Source organism: Ovis canadensis, chromosome 9 (genome assembly GCF_042477335.2).
Source record: "Ovis canadensis isolate MfBH-ARS-UI-01 breed Bighorn chromosome 9, ARS-UI_OviCan_v2, whole genome shotgun sequence".
In the NCBI taxonomy this organism is placed as follows: Eukaryota; Metazoa; Chordata; class Mammalia; order Artiodactyla; family Bovidae; genus Ovis; species Ovis canadensis.
Genome location: NC_091253.1, coordinates 44919984 through 44938704, shown reverse-complemented (window position 1 = coordinate 44938704; position 18721 = coordinate 44919984). Strand labels below are relative to the sequence as shown.

Below are 18721 nucleotides of genomic sequence, written 5' to 3'. Positions count from 1 at the left end.
GTCCTCTTGGTGCTTTTGTCAAGAGGAATCTCTCATCTCTTTTACTGCCCAGAAGGTCATAATGGCATACTCCATCATTGCAGGAAAGGGCAGATATCATAATAAATCGAGTCTTTCTCAGGAAATTAACATGGCTCCTATGAGGTGTTTTTTAACCTCGTGTTCACTGCCGCCTGCTTCTGAGCCTGTATCTGGCTCCCAGAATGGCAGCCACTGGGCTTATTATTGATCTGATATTACTTCAGCTGTTAGGTGGTATGCAATATCCTAATTTTTAAGCAAGCTACAAATGCTGGTAATAAAGAACTTAATATTCAACTGCCTGGAACACTATAATCTAGATTACCCTAGCAGGCCAGATTGATCATATTTGCCCAGATGAGGAAATGAGGATAACAATTGGATTTATCATTAGGAGTTCAAGAGAAAATGTAGGAATGCTTCAAATCTGATTTGGGAGATATGATATTTTAAAAAGATGTGTGTTGTTAACTTACCAGTATGGTAACTTCTCTTTGTGAAACTCCTGGGTGGCTGGGGGCTGCGGCTCTCTGTGACTAACAGCAGGCATTGGAAAGTCAACTGCCGCATGTTCACTGTGCGGCTTCTGTCCTGCAGGGTCATCGAACAGCTGGGTGGGAAGCAGCTGGTGATGAACCACATGCACCACGAGGACCAGCAGGTGCGCTACAACGCCCTCCTGGCTGTACAGAAGCTCATGGTGCACAACTGGTAGGTGTCCCCTGGCCCCCTCGTCCCCATCCACATGTTCTTATGGAAATGCTTTCATGAGTGCTGGTTTTTAGAAGCAGTGATTTAGATTAATACCTAGAAGTAGATTTTAGCCATTCAGAGCAGTGATGTGATAGTTTAGGAAACAGCTGCATTAATGTTCTCAAAAAATGCATATGTGAAGTACTTTGTTGTTCAGTCGATGTCTGTTGAGTTGGTGATGCCATCCAACCGTCCCATCCTCTGTCAGGTTCAGTAGGGTTGCTGAAGTATAATTCTTGTCTTGTTAATAAAAATTTCATTTGAATAGTTATTTCTCTTGAAAAGTTTATTGTTCAGCGTTTTCATTTTTTAAATGTGCATTTATGATGTGAAAAAAAGCTGAGTATGGCATAGGATAACTAGAATGTTCCCTTTGGCAGTGGAGAAAATTTTTTGGTCGAGAATTTTATTGTTCAAATGATCATGCATTAAAGATGAAACATTTAAAATTTGAAAACTTTGCCTTGAATTTAGGAATTTGATTTAGTTTCACAGTAAATTTTTTGATGTAGGATTACAAAAGGAAAAGTAAATTTTTTTAGGGCCAGTGACTGGTGTATTTGCTCTTTATTATTGACTAGCCAATTAGAGAATATCCATCCTTTCTCTCCCTTTTCTCTAGTTACGTGCTAAAATATTTTAGCTTTAGTGTTTTAATTATGATAGATCCTTTTTAGTGGAGAAGCTTAGCCTCAGCATTTCCTGTACTTTCTTTAGTAAAAGAGTTTTCATATGAAGATTAGAATCCAGTTAGAAAGAATTCTAACTGTGGATTACACAGTTGATTAGACTGTAGCGTTTGTTGTGACAGACACATTTCTATGGCACTTTGTGCCAGAGGATGTAAACTGCTCCAGTAATAGCAAGTTATTCAACATCAAATTGGTGTGAGACCAAATAGAATGTCATTTGGAAGGAAAACCTTTGGCAGCATTATTTCCAAATGTAAAAGGATTTTGAATCAGTATTTTTATGCAGGTAACCAAGCTGGTAAAGCCTACTGCTCTACTTTCCGAAAATAGAGGCTTTTTAACTAAACCATGGTACTGGTGTTTAGAAGATGTTTCACACCAAATAAAACCTGAAAATATAATTGATTTGGTTTCCTCTGAGCATTTAGTTTGTCTTGGTTTAATGAAAACAAAATTGTAGAAGTGGTGTATTTTAGTATAACACAGTAACAGAAATATTGAAAATAATTAAAATACAGCTATGGGTAAAATACGAGTCTGTCTGAATGGCGGCAGCAGCAGCGTTTCCTGACAGGATCGAGCATGTTTTCTCTGTTACTGCTTTGCTCTGAGGCCCGGTTTCCAGATTTCCAGCACTTTCCAGGTTTACTGTTTGACTTTTCTACCATAAATCATTTTTAGGTTTTTGGTGTTTCATTATTCCCAAGATTTCTGTTGATTAGACTAAATCATAATTGTGGATTTAGTAAAGTTAGAATTTCTTTTTTACTGCGGAGAATGGTCTTTTGGTTTTTAGTCTAAAATTACATTATGAGTATAAACTAGAAACTTAGGAAATCATGGACCTGGATTATCTCTGGTTCTCAATTCGGATTCTGCTCTGAAGCATCCAGTTCACTTTTCTTGTTGATGCAAAGATGGATTTACCCCTGGTTTATGGAAAATGGAGTGTAGAGTTTTACAGTATCATGTGAAAATATTGCTCACTTCTTTGTCAGGAGTTTATGACTGATTTCTGGATTATTTCTGTGACTTGCAGGACATAGAGTAGCCAGCATTTCCCCCTCCACTGGACACCTGTGTGTATGAAATAATGGGTTACATGTAGCCCCAACTCATGTGGGTGGGGTGTCAGGGGCAGAATGGAGGGAGGGGGCAGTAGGCACACACCGAGGTCTCTGTAGTTCAGGGAGCTTTGAATGGTCCAGTCCCAGCCATGGCCCTGCTGAGTGGATGTGCAGGCTCTGGCCTTCCCGTCCCCACGTGCATTTCCTGGTATATCCCTCGTTCTTTTGAACAAGACTGGATTTTTATATTCATGAATTTGGCAAAATAGATATAAACAATGACAACTTAGTCTAGAGAACTTTTGTATAGACCCTCAGCTTCTGTGTTAATAATCTAACGTCATACAATGTCATCGTTTCTCTCCTACAGAATGATTTTAAATGTAATCAGCCTCTAATTCAGAAGCAGCCATATGTGCATATGGACAGCTCAGGACTTCAGGAAAGAAACACTGAATTTTGTAGGTAGAGGATCTTGTGTAGAACTTTCTCTTTGTTTCTAGATTCTTTTTCAACCTATTTTCAAGCAGAATAATAAGTTAAGAGTGTTAGACTCTCTAGTTCTTTTATGTGTAGGTAAATAATATAACAGAGAGACCTCACAAAGCCAAGGGTGTGGGTGATGCTGCTTTTATTCTTCAATCTTTACATCTGACTGGGGTATTCTAGTTATTCTGTAAGTACATAGCCATAAATGAAGTGATTAAAAGAGTTACTTATGAACAGAATTGAAGGGAAAAACCCCTTAGTAAGTTTTAATTTCTTAGCCTTAACAATCATGTTACTATAACAGTCCATGTGATTTTATTTTATTTTTAAAAAATGAATTTATTCATTTTAATTGGAGGCTAATTATAATATTGTAGTGGTTTCACCATACATTGACATGAATCAACCATTGGTGTACATGTGTTCCCCATAACATATGACATTTCCGAATTTAACATGTTCCAAAATTAATTTAGAAAATTGTGGTCTGTCTTGGGCTGCCTGGAATTTTCCACATTCTTCTTATGACATTTTTAGTGGAGGAATGCTCAGGTAAGACTATTTATTACATTCTAAATATAATTCAAGTAAAAGGAGTCTACAATAAGCCCTGAGTATGGACTTTGCTCCCATTCTGTCCCCTTAATAAGAGTGCTTGTAGCGGCATATTACGTGTTGCATAACTAGATTTGTATGTGCTGTGGTCATTTCAGGTGTGTTTGCATTGTACTAATTGCTTTTGGTTATAACTACTTGATCCAAAACCAGCATTTAAAGTGAAAAGGAGGGAATTCTGGTTCTGGTTCTACAGGTATGGAGCTTGAAGTCTCCACTCCATCTGAACAAGTAAACAGCTGAACAGACTGAAAAATCAAGCAACCCTTGTTGAACCCACAGGAGAGAACAGTATACACTTTGCAGCCAACACTGAAGAGGCATGTGAATGTAGAGTTGCTGCTCAGGGGAGCAGGACTCAGACCAGGGGACAGTGAGGGACCAGCACCTGGAGGAGGCTGGACTATGGCTGGTGAATCATAGGAGGTGCAGTATGCACAAGGCTAGGGGATCTAGACGAGGGGTTGGGGAGTGGGCCAATACAGTGAGAATTCTCTCCAGAAGCCAGACCAGTGTCTCACAGTAAATAGTTAAGGAGAACTCCCACGGCCTTTTGTCAGAAAGGGGAGAGGAACCATTCTGAAACAGCCCAGAGCTCTTGTTCTTAACCAGGCCTGTACTCAGTAGAGATTCATTAACCCAGCCTGCCAGGGTGTCATCAGAGTCTGACTGACCTGCGGGAAGAGAAATGACCAGTACCAGCAGACTCTGACCATCCTTTCCTACCCAGAAGGGTAGAAAAACCCCAAGGGACACTTGTGAAGGTCACAGTCTCAGGGTCCAGGTTCAGTGAAGACTGAGACCAGATCATAGGACTCCAGAAAGCTTCCTTTCACCCTGCCTCACCACCATGTTACTTAAGATTTATTTATAACAGTTTCTTTTACCCAGTACACCAAATCCAACTATTAAGAAAATACTGCAAAGCATACCACAAAGAAAAAAAAAAAAAGTAAGCATCAGAACAAGCCATGGCAAGAATGTTGGGGGAGGAAGGAAAGTTATGACAAACCTAGATAGCATATTGAAAAGCAGAGACATTACTTTGCCAACAAAAATCCGTCTAGTCAAGGCTGTGGTTTTTTCAGTGATCATGTTTGGATGTGAGAGTTGGACTGTGAAGAAAGCTGAGCGCCGAAGAATTGGTGCTTTTGAACTGTGGTGTTGGAGAAGACTCTTGAGAGTCCCTTGGACTGCAAGGAGATCCAGCCAGTCCATTCTGAAGGAGATCAGCCCTGGGATTTCTTTGGAGGGAATGATGCTGCAGCTGAAACTCCAGTACTTTGGCCACCTCATGCAAAGAGTTGATTTATTGGAAAAGACTCCGATGCTGGGAGGGATTGGGGGCAGGAGGAAAAGAGGAAGACAGAGGATGAGATGGCTGGATGGCATTACTGACTCGATGGACATGAGTCTGAGTGAACTCCGGGAGTTGGTGATGGACAGGGAGGCCTGGTGTGCTGCGATTCATGCACGCACATGACTGAGTGACTGAACTGAACTGAACTGAAGCATCAGAACAAGCCATGGCAAGAACGTTGGGAGATCAGGCTGTAAACTTTAAACAACCATGATTAACATACTTAGGACCTTAATGGATGAAGTTGACAGCATGCAAGAACAGATGAACAAGTTAAACAGAGAGAAATCCTAAGAAAGGACCAAAAAGAAATATTAGAGGTCGAAAGTCCTGTAGCAGAAGTGAAGAATGCCTTTGATAGACTTATTAGTAGACTGGACACAGCTGTCTACAGAAAACACCAGGCCTACTTGGGTTCACCGTTGAATTCTACCAAACATTTAAGGAAGAAATGTTAGATCAGTTCTTTGCAATCTTTTTAAGAGGTTAGAAGCAGAGGGAATACTTCCTAACTCATTTTGTGAGGCCAGCATTGCCTAATACCAAAACCAGACAAAGACATTATGAGAAAACCATAGACCAGAATCTTTTATGAACATAGATACAAAAATCCTCAACGAAATATTAACACACTGAATCCAACAACATATAAAAAGAATCATACACCAAAACCAAGTGAAATTTATTCCAGATGTGCAAGGCTGGTTAGGCATTTGAGAATCAGTTAATATAATCCATCACATCAACAAAAAGAAGAAAAATCACATGATTTTAACCCATCAGTTCAGTTCAGTCACTCAGTTGTGTCCGACTCTTTGCAATCCCATGGACTGCAGCGTGCCAGGCTTCCCTGTCCATCACCAGCTCCTGGAGTTTGCACCAACTCTTGAATTATAACTATAGATGCAGAAAAAGCATCTGACAAAATAAAACACCTGTTTATGATAAAAAACTTTCAGCAAAGAGGGAATAGAGTTCTTTCTCAATATGATAAGTAATATCTATTTTTTAAAAACCCTTCAGCTAACATCATACTTATTGCTGAAAAACTGGAATCTTTCCCACAAAGATCTGGTACAAAACATAGAGGTCTCCTCTCACAACTTCTTTGTACTGGAAGTTCTAGCCAAAGCATTAAGACAAGAAAAAATAAATGGTATCCAGATTGAAAAGGAAGACATGAAACAGTCTTTGCTCCTAGATGACATGATCATCCATGTAGAAAATCCTAGAGGCTTGACAAAAAAAGAGTCTTCCTGGTACTAATAAGCAATTATAGCAAAGCTGCAGGAAATAAGGTTAGTACACAAAAGTCAATCACTTTCCTATGTACCAGCAAGGGACATAGGACTTGAAGACTTAGTATAAGACTGCAGTAATAAAGATAGTATGGTATTGGTGAAAGAGTAGACAAACAGATCAATGGAACAGAATAGAAAGCCCAGAAATAGGGCCCCTTAAATATAATCAGCTGATCTCTGCCAGAGGAGTGAAGATAATGCAGTGAAATAAAAGTAGTCTTTTCAGCAGATCGCGCTGGAACAACTGCACATCCACATGACAAAAAAAAAAAAAAAAAAAAAGGACCTGGACACAGACCTTACAACCTTTACGAAAGCTAACTCAAAATGGATCGTGGACCGAACACAAAAACTCCTAGAAGATAATGTAGACAATCCAGGTGACCTTGGACATGGTGATGTCTTTTTAGATACACCACCAAAGGCCTGATTCATGAAAGAAATAATTGAGAAGTTGGACTTCATTAAAATTAAAAAGTTCTGCTCTGTGAATGACAGTGTCAAGAGAATAAACCACAGACTGGGACAAAATGTTTGCAAAAGGTGTATTTGATAAAGGACTGTTATCGGAAATACACAAAGAACTTCTATTTTTTATTTGTTTGTCCGTGCCATGCAGCTTGTGGGATCTTAGTTCCTCAACCAGGGATTGAATTTGGGCCCCTGACAGTGAAAGTGCAAAGTCCTAAACACTGAACCACTGGGAATTCCCTGCAAAGAACTCCAGAAACTCACCAATAAGAACAACTTGAGTACAAAATGAGCCAAAGACTGGTGGCTCAGAAGGTAAAGCGTCTGTCTACAATGTGAGAGACCTGGATGTGGTCCCTGGGTTGGGAAGATTCCCTGGAGAAGAAGTGGCAACCCACTCCAGTACTCTTGCCTTGAGAAGCCTGTGGACGGAGGAGCTTGGTGCAGCTACTGTCCATGGGGTTGCAAAGAGTCGGGCACGACTGAGCAACTTCACTTTCACTTTCTTTCTTTCACCAAAGAAGATATACTGATGGTAAGATGAAGAAAAGATGCTCCACATCTAATGTCATCAGGGGAATGCCGATTAAAACAAAAGCTAAATAACACCACACACCTATTAGATTGGCTGAAATCTGGAACAGTGGCAGCACCAAGTGCTGGTGAGGGTGTGGAGCAGCAGGAATCCTCATGTGTTGCTGGTGGGGATGCTACATGGTGCAGCTGCTTTGCAAGACAGTTGGTATTTTCTTACAAAACTGAACATATTCTTATATATTCTGTGATCCAGCAGTTGCATGCCTTGGTATTAACCCACAGCGTTTGAAAACTCACATCCTCACAAAAACCCAGCACATGGATGTCTGTAGCAGACATTTTGGAAGCTACCAAGATGTCTTTCCTTGAGTGAATGGATAAGCAGACTGTGATATGTCCAGACAGTGGACCGTTATTGAGTGTTAAAAAGGAATGAGCTATCAAGTCATGGAAAGGCATTGAGAAACTCTAAAGGCATGTGATTTAAGTGAAAGAGGGCTTCCCAGGCGGCTCAGTGGTAAAGAGTCCGCCTGCAATGCAGGAGACCCAGGTTCAATCCCTGTGTTGGGAAGATCCCCTGGAGAAAGAAATGGCAACCCACTCCAGTATTCTTGGAGTGGGAGAATCCCATAGACAGAGGAGCCTGGCAGGCTACAGTTCCTGGGGTTGTAAGAGTCGGACATGACTTAGCAACTAAACAACTGAAAAAAGCCAATCCGAAAAGGCTACATACTGTATGATTCCAATATACGGCATCTAGAAAAAGCAGAACTGTGGAGACAGTGAAAAGATCAATTGGGAGACTCAGGGAAAGGATGAACAGGCAGAGCACGGGGGAATATTAGGACATTGAAAATACTGTGTGAAATTATCATGATGGACATGCATCATTATACATTTGTCCAAGCATTTGTTACCAAGTGTGAGCCAAGGCTAACACATCTTAACCACTCAGAGTCCTAGCACACCTGGGGGCTCACTTTGGATGGTGTACAAATGTAAGCTAGGCAAGCTAAGACTCTGGGTGATTAAGATGTTGCAGTATCAGTTCATGCTTGGTAGCAAATATACCCTCTGATGTGGGGCGTTCATGGTGGGGGAGGCTCCATGTTTGTGGGGACTAGGTATATCTGGGAAATCTCTGTGTCTTTGTCTCGATTGTTTTGTGAACCTAAAACTCCTCTAAAAAAAGGAAAAGGGGCATTTGCTGCCAATCCTAATGCTTTGAGTGGCCCAGTGCATGGCACATCATACTGTGTGTGAGAAAAACGATGAAGTACCTAAGACTGCTGCTCTGTGGATAACAGAAGGTAGAGGTGATGGGTAAGGAGGGACTGGACTATTCTGAACATAAGCTGGAGTTGAAGAAACTCTGGATTTGGCTAATGATATTTAGATTTTATAGCTAGTTTGTAAAGGTTTGATTGCTTGAATTCCTATGGGAAAGATATCTTTGTTATTGTGAATTTTGCCCAAGTTGCTTTCATAATAGACTGTAATACAACGGCTATTAAAACTTATGTTTTTGTTTCTTAGGACCAGAATTCATGTAAATAGAGAGTCTACTTTTAGAATGACTGATTTTTTTTTTTAAATTCTGTGGATCACCTCTTTAGGGATACTGCTAATTTGTTTAGTCTTTGAATTTAAATGCTATTAGAAAATGAAATAGCTAATGGTGATGAAAATATATTTGAGAAAATAGGTTGAGGACTCACGCTGTGATGTTCTTAAACTGTTTATTCTCACATCCACACAATAACATGTCTTCAGCCACCAGGAGCTGAAATAATGTTCCATGAAGCAGTGCTATTTAGGGATGAAGACTCTGAGGTTTAAATCAGACAGACTTGGGTTTACATACCCTACATACTGCTAAGCAGCCTCACATTACAACATGTCATTTAATGTGCTGAACTCCAGCTCCTCATCTGAAAAACGGGCTCCGCTGTAGCTTCTGTGGATGTTACTGGAAGAGTAGGGATGAGGATGCACGTCCAGCAGGCAGCGCTGGGCTCTGGAAGAGGCAGATGTTGGAGATGGCACAGGTGACCTTGGTCGCGGCTTTTCCCAGGCTGGGACTTTAAAGTGCTGTGAAAACAGTTTGCCTGGGCTTCCCTGGTGGCTCAGATGGTAGAGAATCTGCCTGCAGTGCAGGAGACCCAGGTTTGATCCCTGGATTGGGAAGATCCTCTGGGGAAGGAAATGGTAACCCACTCTAGTATTCTTGCCTGGGAAGTCCCATGGACAGAGCAGCCTGGCGGGCTACAGTCCATGCAATCACAAGGAGCTGGACACGACTGAGCGACTGACACACACACACACTTAAGTTTGCAGTTTAAATGTGTTCCTGTCAGTTAGATACAGATGAGGGAGAGCACTATGCTTTTTTACATGGTTCATAAAACATAATTTGCTTTCTGTATAATACTCAAAATCATCATAAAAGTTGAATGAATAACTCCAGCTGAGTAAACTGTAGTGAATTTGCATGAAAGGAAAAACAGAACTATACATAACATATTTGAAATTTAGTTTTTGTCTTTACTAAGTAGAAGTGTGTACTGGAAACAGGTATAAAGTCTATATATTCAAAAATGAATTGTTTTTATATGTTCAGAAAAGAATATTTCCTATATGATTTATACCTGATTGTTTTCCAAAACAGAGTTGGTAAAGATTAAGAGAAATGTAATAATGACTCAGTTGTAGTTTTAATCATTATTATGATAAAGATGTGGGATGGAGAATTCTAGGTTCATTATCATTTTAGTTATGAAAATGTACATACCAAAATGAAGACTAGAGAAAATAGTTCAAAAATGATAGTAAAAGTACATTTTCTACTGACCTTCTTGGAAGCCAAGGCAAAAAGGAAAATAAATGAGACCATAGTTTTCTCAGATTAATATGTTTGTCAGGAGACAGTTCACTCTTTTCCCTGGCACTAAATTACATAGCTGAAGTTACCATGCTTTTAAATCATATAGTCATAGGTATACCTATGGCTGATTCATGCTGATGTTTGGCAGAAACCAATACAATACTGTAAAGCAGTTACCCTTCAATTAAAAATAAATAAATTAAAATTATATAGTCAGTGTCTTCAACTACAGTTTTAAAGAATGAATAAAAGTGTTTGAATATTTAAACAACCCTAAGTACAGTGAGGGTTTGGCCCTTAATCGTAATACAGTGCAGGCCTCGTGTTGTTCTTGGAGTTAGTGTAAGTCAGGCCAGGTCAGTACTTCTCGGTGCCCTGGGGCTGGCATCACCCTCAGACCCTCAGACCCTCTTTCAGATTTCAGCTGTCTCGAGGGGTGCTCACAGCAACTGGGAAGCTGTTTGTTAGGATCGTGGATGCTGAGATGTAGATCTTTTATACCCCTGACAAGAGAACGAAATCTGTGTTTCTTAACCACATATGAGCTCTCTCTCAGCATTCAACATGATGTCTTATGTGGGCTGTTTCTTACCTGGATTTTTTTAAAGGGAAATATGTCTTCACACTCCCCATTTTTTCAGTTTTCAGAAGTGCTGACATCTGAAGAGATGTTACAGTTTTGGAAAAAGACAAACATTGCCCTCTGCCTTTCTAGGTTCTTCTAGCTGGTCTAAGAATTTGACATGAGACAGATTAACAGGAGAAACTCAGATTTAATCACATATACACAGGGGCCTGTCCTAAGGAGGCTTCCATGGCATCTGAGAGGAGGAAGAGAAGGGGGTGGACATGGGGACTTCAGCAGGCAGGAGGCAGTTCACACGGAGACAGACAAGCAGGTGTTTGGAGAACAGATGTTTGTGGGAACTTGCTGGGATGGTGGGACATAGAGAGGACTCTTCTTCAGGCCCCATCCAGCTCCCCACACCCGGCCCGTGCTCTTTGTAGATCTCCCAGGATAGTGCTCTTCTGGGCCAGGCACTTCATCTGAGGTCTGTAGACAGGTAAGGGGCAGGTGAAAGGAAAGACTTCACGAACGGTGTGTTTCTTAAAAATAATTGTCATAAAATAATCCTCATGTTGAAGAGATATTCTGTGGGGTGGCAGATTTTGTTTCCCTACAAACTTATGGATGATGTTAAAGAAGGAAGTATTACACACCTCAAATTTTGCTTTTTGGGCTGTAGAAGTTAACGGTTTAATGTCCACTCCCGTGGATTGCTGGTACAAATCAGATGCCCTTTGAGTGAACTGTGAGTTGAAATGGTGTATTAATCTTCATGTGTAGAGAGACTGACTCGGTACTCAGATAACTCATTTAGATAGCTCTGAAGTTCTGTTAGAGATGTGTTTTCATCCCTTGAAGTGAAGTCTGTAGTCACTTTTCCTCTTGCCTGACAGTAATGTAGCCTTAACCCAAAGGCATGGTAGCTCAGCTGGTAAAGAATCCGCCGGCAATGCAGGAGACCCAGGTTTGATTCCTGGGTCAGGAAGATCTACTGGAGAAGGTATAGGCTACCCACCCCAGTATTCTTGGGCTTCCCTTGTGGCTCAGCTGGTAAAGAATCTCCCTATGTGGAAGACCTGGGTTCAATCCCTGGTTTGGGAAGATCCTCTCCCTTGTAGCTCAGTTGGTACAGAATCTGCCTGCAATGCAGGAGAACTGGGTTCGATCCTTGGGTCAGGAAGATCCCCTGGAGAAGGAGATGGCAACCCACTCCAGTATTCTTTCCTAGCGAGTCCCAGGGACAGAGGAGCCTGGCAGGCAATGGGGTTTGCAAGAGTCCAAGAGTCAGACACAACTTAGCAACTAAACCACCACCACCACTCACTCCTGTATTCTGGCTGGGAGAATTCCAGGGACTGTCTAGTCCATGGGGTTGCAAAGCGTTGGACATGACTGAGCGACTTTGACTTACTCGCTAGTATTGTTGTTGTTGTTATTATTATCATCATCTACTATAAAGATGGAACAGTGTCTGCTCTCTGCACCCTCTTTTGTTGGAGACCAGGCAGCCTCTCAGTAAAGAGAGGAACGGGCCTGTGCCCTGGCAGTTCACCTGCCCGCTCTGCCCTGAGCAGGTAGTCACAGCTTCCCCGCACCCCCATAGGTGGAGATGAGACGCCCGCTCCCAGGTGCTGTAGAGAGGAGGACATGCGGACACACTCGTGCTCAGGTCTCCACGGTGGCCTCTAACTGACTGTGGGTGGGGCAACCTCTGTGTGTTCCCAGGCGCAGGCCCCTGGTGTCAGGACTGCCGTGTGCCCGGTGGCACACAGGACTTGCAGGTAGCTTGGGTGATACTCAGGAGTGTTAGAATTGACCACACTGGGTGTCAGGATAGCAGATCACCATGCTTTCCAGGCCTAGCCCAGGGAATCGATTTTTCTCCAGAACTCTGTTGACTGGGTCCCCGATGTGTAGGGTAGGCTCTTGTTACTCCATTCAATCCTGGATGGTGTTTGTTCGAGGACCTAGTGTGGCTTCAAATCCCTGGCCACTCGAGCCTTGCACAGACGATCCTCTGTGTCCATGGGTCATCTGGGAGGAGTGTTCTCCTGCTGTTGCTGGTTGAATCTGCAGACAAGGATGCTGCGGGTGTGGAGGGCCGACTGTGTGCCTGAGGTCTGGGGATTCTGCAGTAAGCATTGTGCTCCCCAGCCCCCTTCTACCTAAACCTCACAGACCTATGCAGCCACAAGTGCTCCCTGGTTGGAATCTTCCCCAGGGCGCTGGCGTTGACTGTGACTATAAACTCTTTCATTTTCTAATAAAATTTGTAGGCTTCTCTTTTGACCTTTGCCTACATTAAAACTTAGCTGTTGGCTGAAGAAAAGATCCCTATTGTCTGTGTTAGGGTGGTTATTCTCATTAATACAGTAATAGATTATGTGTTTCGGATGAAACCTAGAACAACTCAGTGGTAAGAACTTTCCTACTAGGATAAAAAGATAAACCCATAAGCCATTGTCACACTTCAGGAAGTTCAGTCATGCTCGCATGTTTAAACCACAGCCTCCTCCGAGCCCTGTGGAGTTCTCTCCCCTCACTTGTGCTAGTTCCCGGAGCTCATGCTCTCCCTGTCTGGGTTCTGTGTTGTTTCACAGGCATCTTCATGCAGGGATGGCTTTGGGCTGAGGCTGTGATGGGAGAGGGTGGACAGTGCAGGGGCCGAGACTCACCCCATCCCTGGGTTCTGTGCCTGTGCAGGATGGCAGGTCACTTTGGCCTGTGGATCCTGGGGGCCCCCAAAGGCTGCTTAATGGAGGTGCTAAGACCAGGGGAGGTGGATCGGTGGCTGAGGGCTGGAAACGCTGACCCCTGCACCCACTGAGCCACCTTCACACTCATCCCTCAGCCAGCCCCCCAGTGAACACCGAGAACCCGCTCTCCACCAAGTGATCAGCTGGAGTGTGAATCTGATCTCTAGTCCAAAACTCAAGATGTTTCCCTTGTTATAGGAGGAATCTTGTAAATGTTCTTAAAAAACCTTTTTCTTGTCCTTATTAGTTACTTCAGAAACAATAGGCAAGTCCTTTGTCAGAAGATAGGGAAAGGTTCTCTGTCCTGGAATCACAGTGGTACCCATCTGCAGTTCAGAGCTGAGTATACACAGACTGTGAGCTTCCGAGGTGGTGCTAGTGGTAAAGAACTTGCCTGCTAGTGCAGGAGATGTAAGAGATGCGGGTTCAATCCCTGCAGGGGTTGGGAAGATCCCCTGGTGGAGGGCATGGCAGCCCACTCCAGTGTTCTTGCCTGGAGAATCCCGTGGACAGAGGAGCCTGGTGGGCTGCAGTCCATGGGGTTGCAGAGTCAGATACAACGGAGCAACTTCGCACAGCACGTACGCTGACTGGGTGCTTGTCCAGTTGATTTTCTGAAGGAGAGAACATCACCTGAAACATTTGGAGACCGCCTCTCTAAGCCACAGTTTGCTTCCTCTATAAAATGAGATCACTTTTCGGCTCTTGTGATTGTCCTGTGGGTTCAGCAGTACCATCTTGGCGAAGGTTTCAGACTCCACCAGTGTAGACGGAGTGAGCGCTAAGTAACAAGGGGCTCCGATTAACTGTCGGATCCTGGAGGTTACTTCCAGTGGCTGTTTTCACATGTGCCTGTGTCGGTCTCTAGGGATAGACAGCTTGTATTTCCTAATGTCAGGAGGCTTCTCATGTGTCGGTCCTACTTGGATTTGTACGTAGGTTGATTTTGAACTTATTAGGTTGCAAAAGAGCGCAGCAGACGAGACTTGACAGGAAGGCAAACGTTGCTTGTGGTTGGATGCAGAATTACTCGTTTACGTGGGTCACACCTCGTCTGTACATGGTAGATGGAGTGTTTAAAATTCGTGGAGTACTGGTACTTTTGAATTTAGGCAAGATCAGTTTTCCAGGGCTAGTTTTTAGATGTTAAAGTGAGTAGAGACGACAGTGTATATTGTGCTTTAGTTTTGAAAAGGACTCTTTACTGATTCGGTTCTAACCTCCCTTGCTGTTTCCTTCCTGTGTTTCAGGGAATATCTTGGTAAACAACTCCAGTCTGAACAGCCGCAGACGGCAGCTGCCCGGAGCTGAATGGGCTCAGGGCTTCTCTTGGATCTCCAGCTGCCCTCTCACCTGGGGTAGAAGACTTGGAGTGGGTCTCAGTAACTGCGGTCAAGCTCAAGCCATTCCTCATTTTATGTGTCATTTCTTCTTTGTGTAGCTTTTCCCAATGCTGATTTCCCGTTAATTTGTCTTAAAGTAGGTGCTTTCTGTATCTGAGGAAAATATTACTGTTACATATACTGCTCATAATTTCTGTATTTATTGTTCTCTGGAATGAATATAGGGTTATTAAAACATTCTCACTCCAAATACATTTTTTCTGTTTCCTTGTTCCTGACTTGAACTATTATAACAAAAGTACCTTTCGTCCCAACCGAATTGGGAGAACTGTGTTTGCAGGGTAGTGAATGGTAAATAAATGTTTTGAATTCATACGGAGTTTTGTCTTCCATCCATCCGCCCACCCATCCACACATGCACATCCACACATGCACATTGCAGCAATCTTCTGCTAATATTGAGAAAACCTTAAAATGTTAAACGAACTCTTACCATGACGCTGTCATCTAAAAGACTTATGAAGCACAGTGAGGAATTTTAGCTATAGGTTATTTTCACGGATTTCTTATTTACTCTTGGATTTTAGTACTTCAGGTCTGTTTTCTTTGAATACTTTCTGGTTTAAATATTGCCAATAGGTATTTTATTTCTACCTCCCACCTTTTGTTCTGGAACTCCCAGCCTTCACAGGGGCATCCATGGCCTGGAGATTTACCTCCCCCAGATCTGAGCCTTTTGTTTTTAACCTCATTGCCTGGTCTGAGTCTCATTTTTGTTTCATTTTCACTTTTCATTCTGAGCAGTTCTCTGATTGTAAAGATGGTAAGGCTAATAGTTTATATGGTAAGTTTTCTTCTATAGAAAGACACTCCTAGCACCATCTCCTGTTTAAGGATAAAAGATTGAAAAGGTTGACCTGACCACCTTCATCCAATTCCCAGTTCTCCCACCCCATGCCTCTGGCAACCACAAATCTGATCGCTTTTTGAATTAATGTTTTCATTTCCTTTGGATAAATACCCGAAAGTGAAATTGCTGGATTGTATGGTAGCTCTATTTTTAACTTTTTGAGGAACCTCCATACTGTTTTTCCCCAGTAGTTGTGCCAATTCACATCCCCACCAACAGTGCACAAGGGATCCCTTTTTGCCACATCCTTGCCAACACTTGTTACCTCCTCTTGCTGATGATAGCTTCTCACAGCTGTGAGGTGACGTCTCATTGTGGCTTTGAGTTGCAGTTATCCGGTGATTATTGTTCAGCATCTCTCCATGTGCCTGTTTGCCATCTGTATGTCTTTGGAAAAATACCTCTTCAAGTCCTCTGCCCATTTAAAAATTATTTTTAACTACTTTTATTGTTTTAAAATTCTTTTTTGTGGTGGGAAACTTCTTTTTTGTGTCTTGTCGGCCTTCATATTGTAGAAGATATGTGAAAAGGGCAGGTGAAGCTTATTCCCACACATTGTACCTGGACAGTCACAAGTACCTGTTTTATTATAAAAGACCTGGTTAGAATGTTTCTGGCTTTGAGACGGTACCAGTTTCTAGTGATTTTCTTTTTTTTTTTTTTAAGTGATTTTCAACATTTGGGCCAAGGTCTACGTTTGGAATAACACAGAACAAGTCTTATCCTTAAGATTCTACTTTTTAGAAGCACGTTCATTCTAGAATAGTGCTGCTTTATCTTCATCGTGTTTCTATTTGAGTGCGGGACGCCTCAGACCACATTTTGACACAGCAAGGTGAAACAGACGTGCGTCATGTGATGTGTCAATGGTGAGAGAAAGACCTTCCTTCCTGGGTAGCCCGACATCAGGAGAAACTTGAAAAAGTGAGAGTTTTCGCTCTGAAGAGAGCAGCAATGCCTGTAATCCCCCCAGGGCAGGGGTCCTGAGTGGGGCTTGCAGACACACTGCCTTGCTCGCGCCCTGCCTCCTATTGCTCCCACACAGCTGACGGCTCAGCATGGGAGCCTGACCCACAGGCAGCAAGTCTGGAGATGACAGCCCCAGGGGGGTGGGCCCAGGAGGAGACACGCTCACCAGGATGTCTTGTTTGGGATGTTGACATGAGGCATGGATGAAAGTAACTGGCAGTGAGATGACACACGTGGAAGAGATACCTAGAGATGAAAAGGCTGTAAAACCCTGAGTAAAAATCCCTGAGGCAGAGAGGAGAGTGGCAGGTGAGCTGCGTGACAGCCAGGTGAGAAGGACAGGGTCATTGGTGCCCAGTCACCAGACTTGTGGGAGACCAGCATCCCTTGTGGGAGTCAGAGGACAAGAGCCCCTGCCCAAGACCAGTGGGTGGGCCATCACATGTGAAAAACACTTCTGTGGGCTAGCAACCAACAACTGGAAATTTAAAATAGTGTAAAAACACTTCAAAAATTTAACAAGAGTATAAGATCTGTGCACTGAAAACTAAGGTTCCTGAGGCAAATGAAAAAAGACGACACACAGGAGGAGATACGTTCTGACCATGGATTAGGAGATGCACATGGTTAGGGTGTCAGTTCTGGGTTGGTCCATAGGTTCCATGTAGTCCCAACAGCAGTACCATCTGGCTTCGATGTAGAAATAAACAAGCTGATTTGAAAGTTTGCATGGAGATGCAAATGATCTGGAAGAGCTGAAACAGTTTTGAAAGATTTAAAGTTGGAGGCATTAACAGTACTTGGCTTTAAATAGAGCCAGGGTAGAACTGGCATAAACATCAGTTTATAAACCAGGGACAGGATAGAGTCCAGGAACAGAGCTTGATGGAATCAGCGTAAATGAGCGAGGACTAATTTGGGAGATTAAAAACAAGATAGGATGAAAATACTGCACGTGATAGAATGTGAGCTGTGAAGACCATGATCAGACTTTGTGTGCAGGGCCTGCCCCAAGTCCTGTGAATGCTTTTCCTCGTCTGAATCTTGCAACAGCCCTCTTGTGAGGCTACGGCTGTTACCCCTGTTTTAAAAAGGTGGAGGGCCCGAGTGAGGTCAAGTGACTTAGCCAACTTAATGGGGTTTGCCCTCAGCTTTAACACCCGGTTGACGCAAGGAAAATCAGGGGTAGCTGCCTATCAGAGATATTCTAAAGTCAAAACAAGCACCCAATTTACTACCTAAGCAACTAGATGACCGAGCAGTAGAACTCTATTGAAAATGAGTGGAGGGACTTCCCTGGATCTTGGATGTGGTACCTGAGAGGGGCTCCCACAGGCCCATCTGCCTGGACAGGCCCAGCTTCAGGCTGAGCCGTGTGAGGTAAACCCTCCTATCGTATCTGTAACATTCCAAGCATGTTAAAATTCAGGTGGCATCCCGAGTGAAAACTAACCCAGGCACTGAACTATAAAAGACATGTTGTGCATAACCAAGCTTCAAAGTGATGCTTAATAAGCATATGATTAATGTCTGGTGCAGATTTACTCAAATTACGTTTTATTTTGAGGTGAAAACATAACACTGAGATGGAAATAAATGATTAGCCACAGAGTTTCTGTATCACCACCGTATAATCAGACCATCCATCAGTATTTATTTGAAAAAAATCTTAGCAAATTTTTTGATGTATGGTACATTAATTCAATTCAAATCAACCAAGTTGTTAAAAACTACTGTGACCTGACCTAAGTAGCTATTGTGCCCAGGAGTGTGTGTCGTTTTGGGTTTGTGTGTGTCCATGTGTGTTTGTTTCCACGTGTGTGTGTTCAGGTGTATATGTGTATATAAAAGAATGTGTAAGAGATGCTACTTCTGTCTTTGAAGAATTTATAATATAGGAAGAGAGAGGAATCACAGTTTTAATATAGGGCAAATGTGCTTAATTCTAAAAGAAAAATTAAAAATGTCTCATGTGGTTGCCAGGA

General features: G+C 42.6%; 1 protein-coding gene across 4 annotated transcripts in view; it reads left to right on the top strand.

The window, feature by feature from the left end:
- ATP6V1H (ATPase H+ transporting V1 subunit H) overlaps positions 1 to 15230 on the top strand; it is a 54364-nt gene extending 39134 nt beyond the window's left edge. For all 4 annotated transcript variants that reach the window (XM_069600023.1, XM_069600026.1, XM_069600027.1 and 1 more), the window contains 2 exons: positions 619 to 732; positions 14765 to 15230. In XM_069600023.1, coding sequence (XP_069456124.1) covers positions 619 to 732; positions 14765 to 14825 — 175 coding nt within the window. In that variant the 3' untranslated portion in view covers positions 14826 to 15230. The remainder of the gene's footprint in view (positions 1 to 618; positions 733 to 14764) is intronic.
- The last annotated feature ends 3491 nt before the right edge of the window (positions 15231 to 18721 follow it).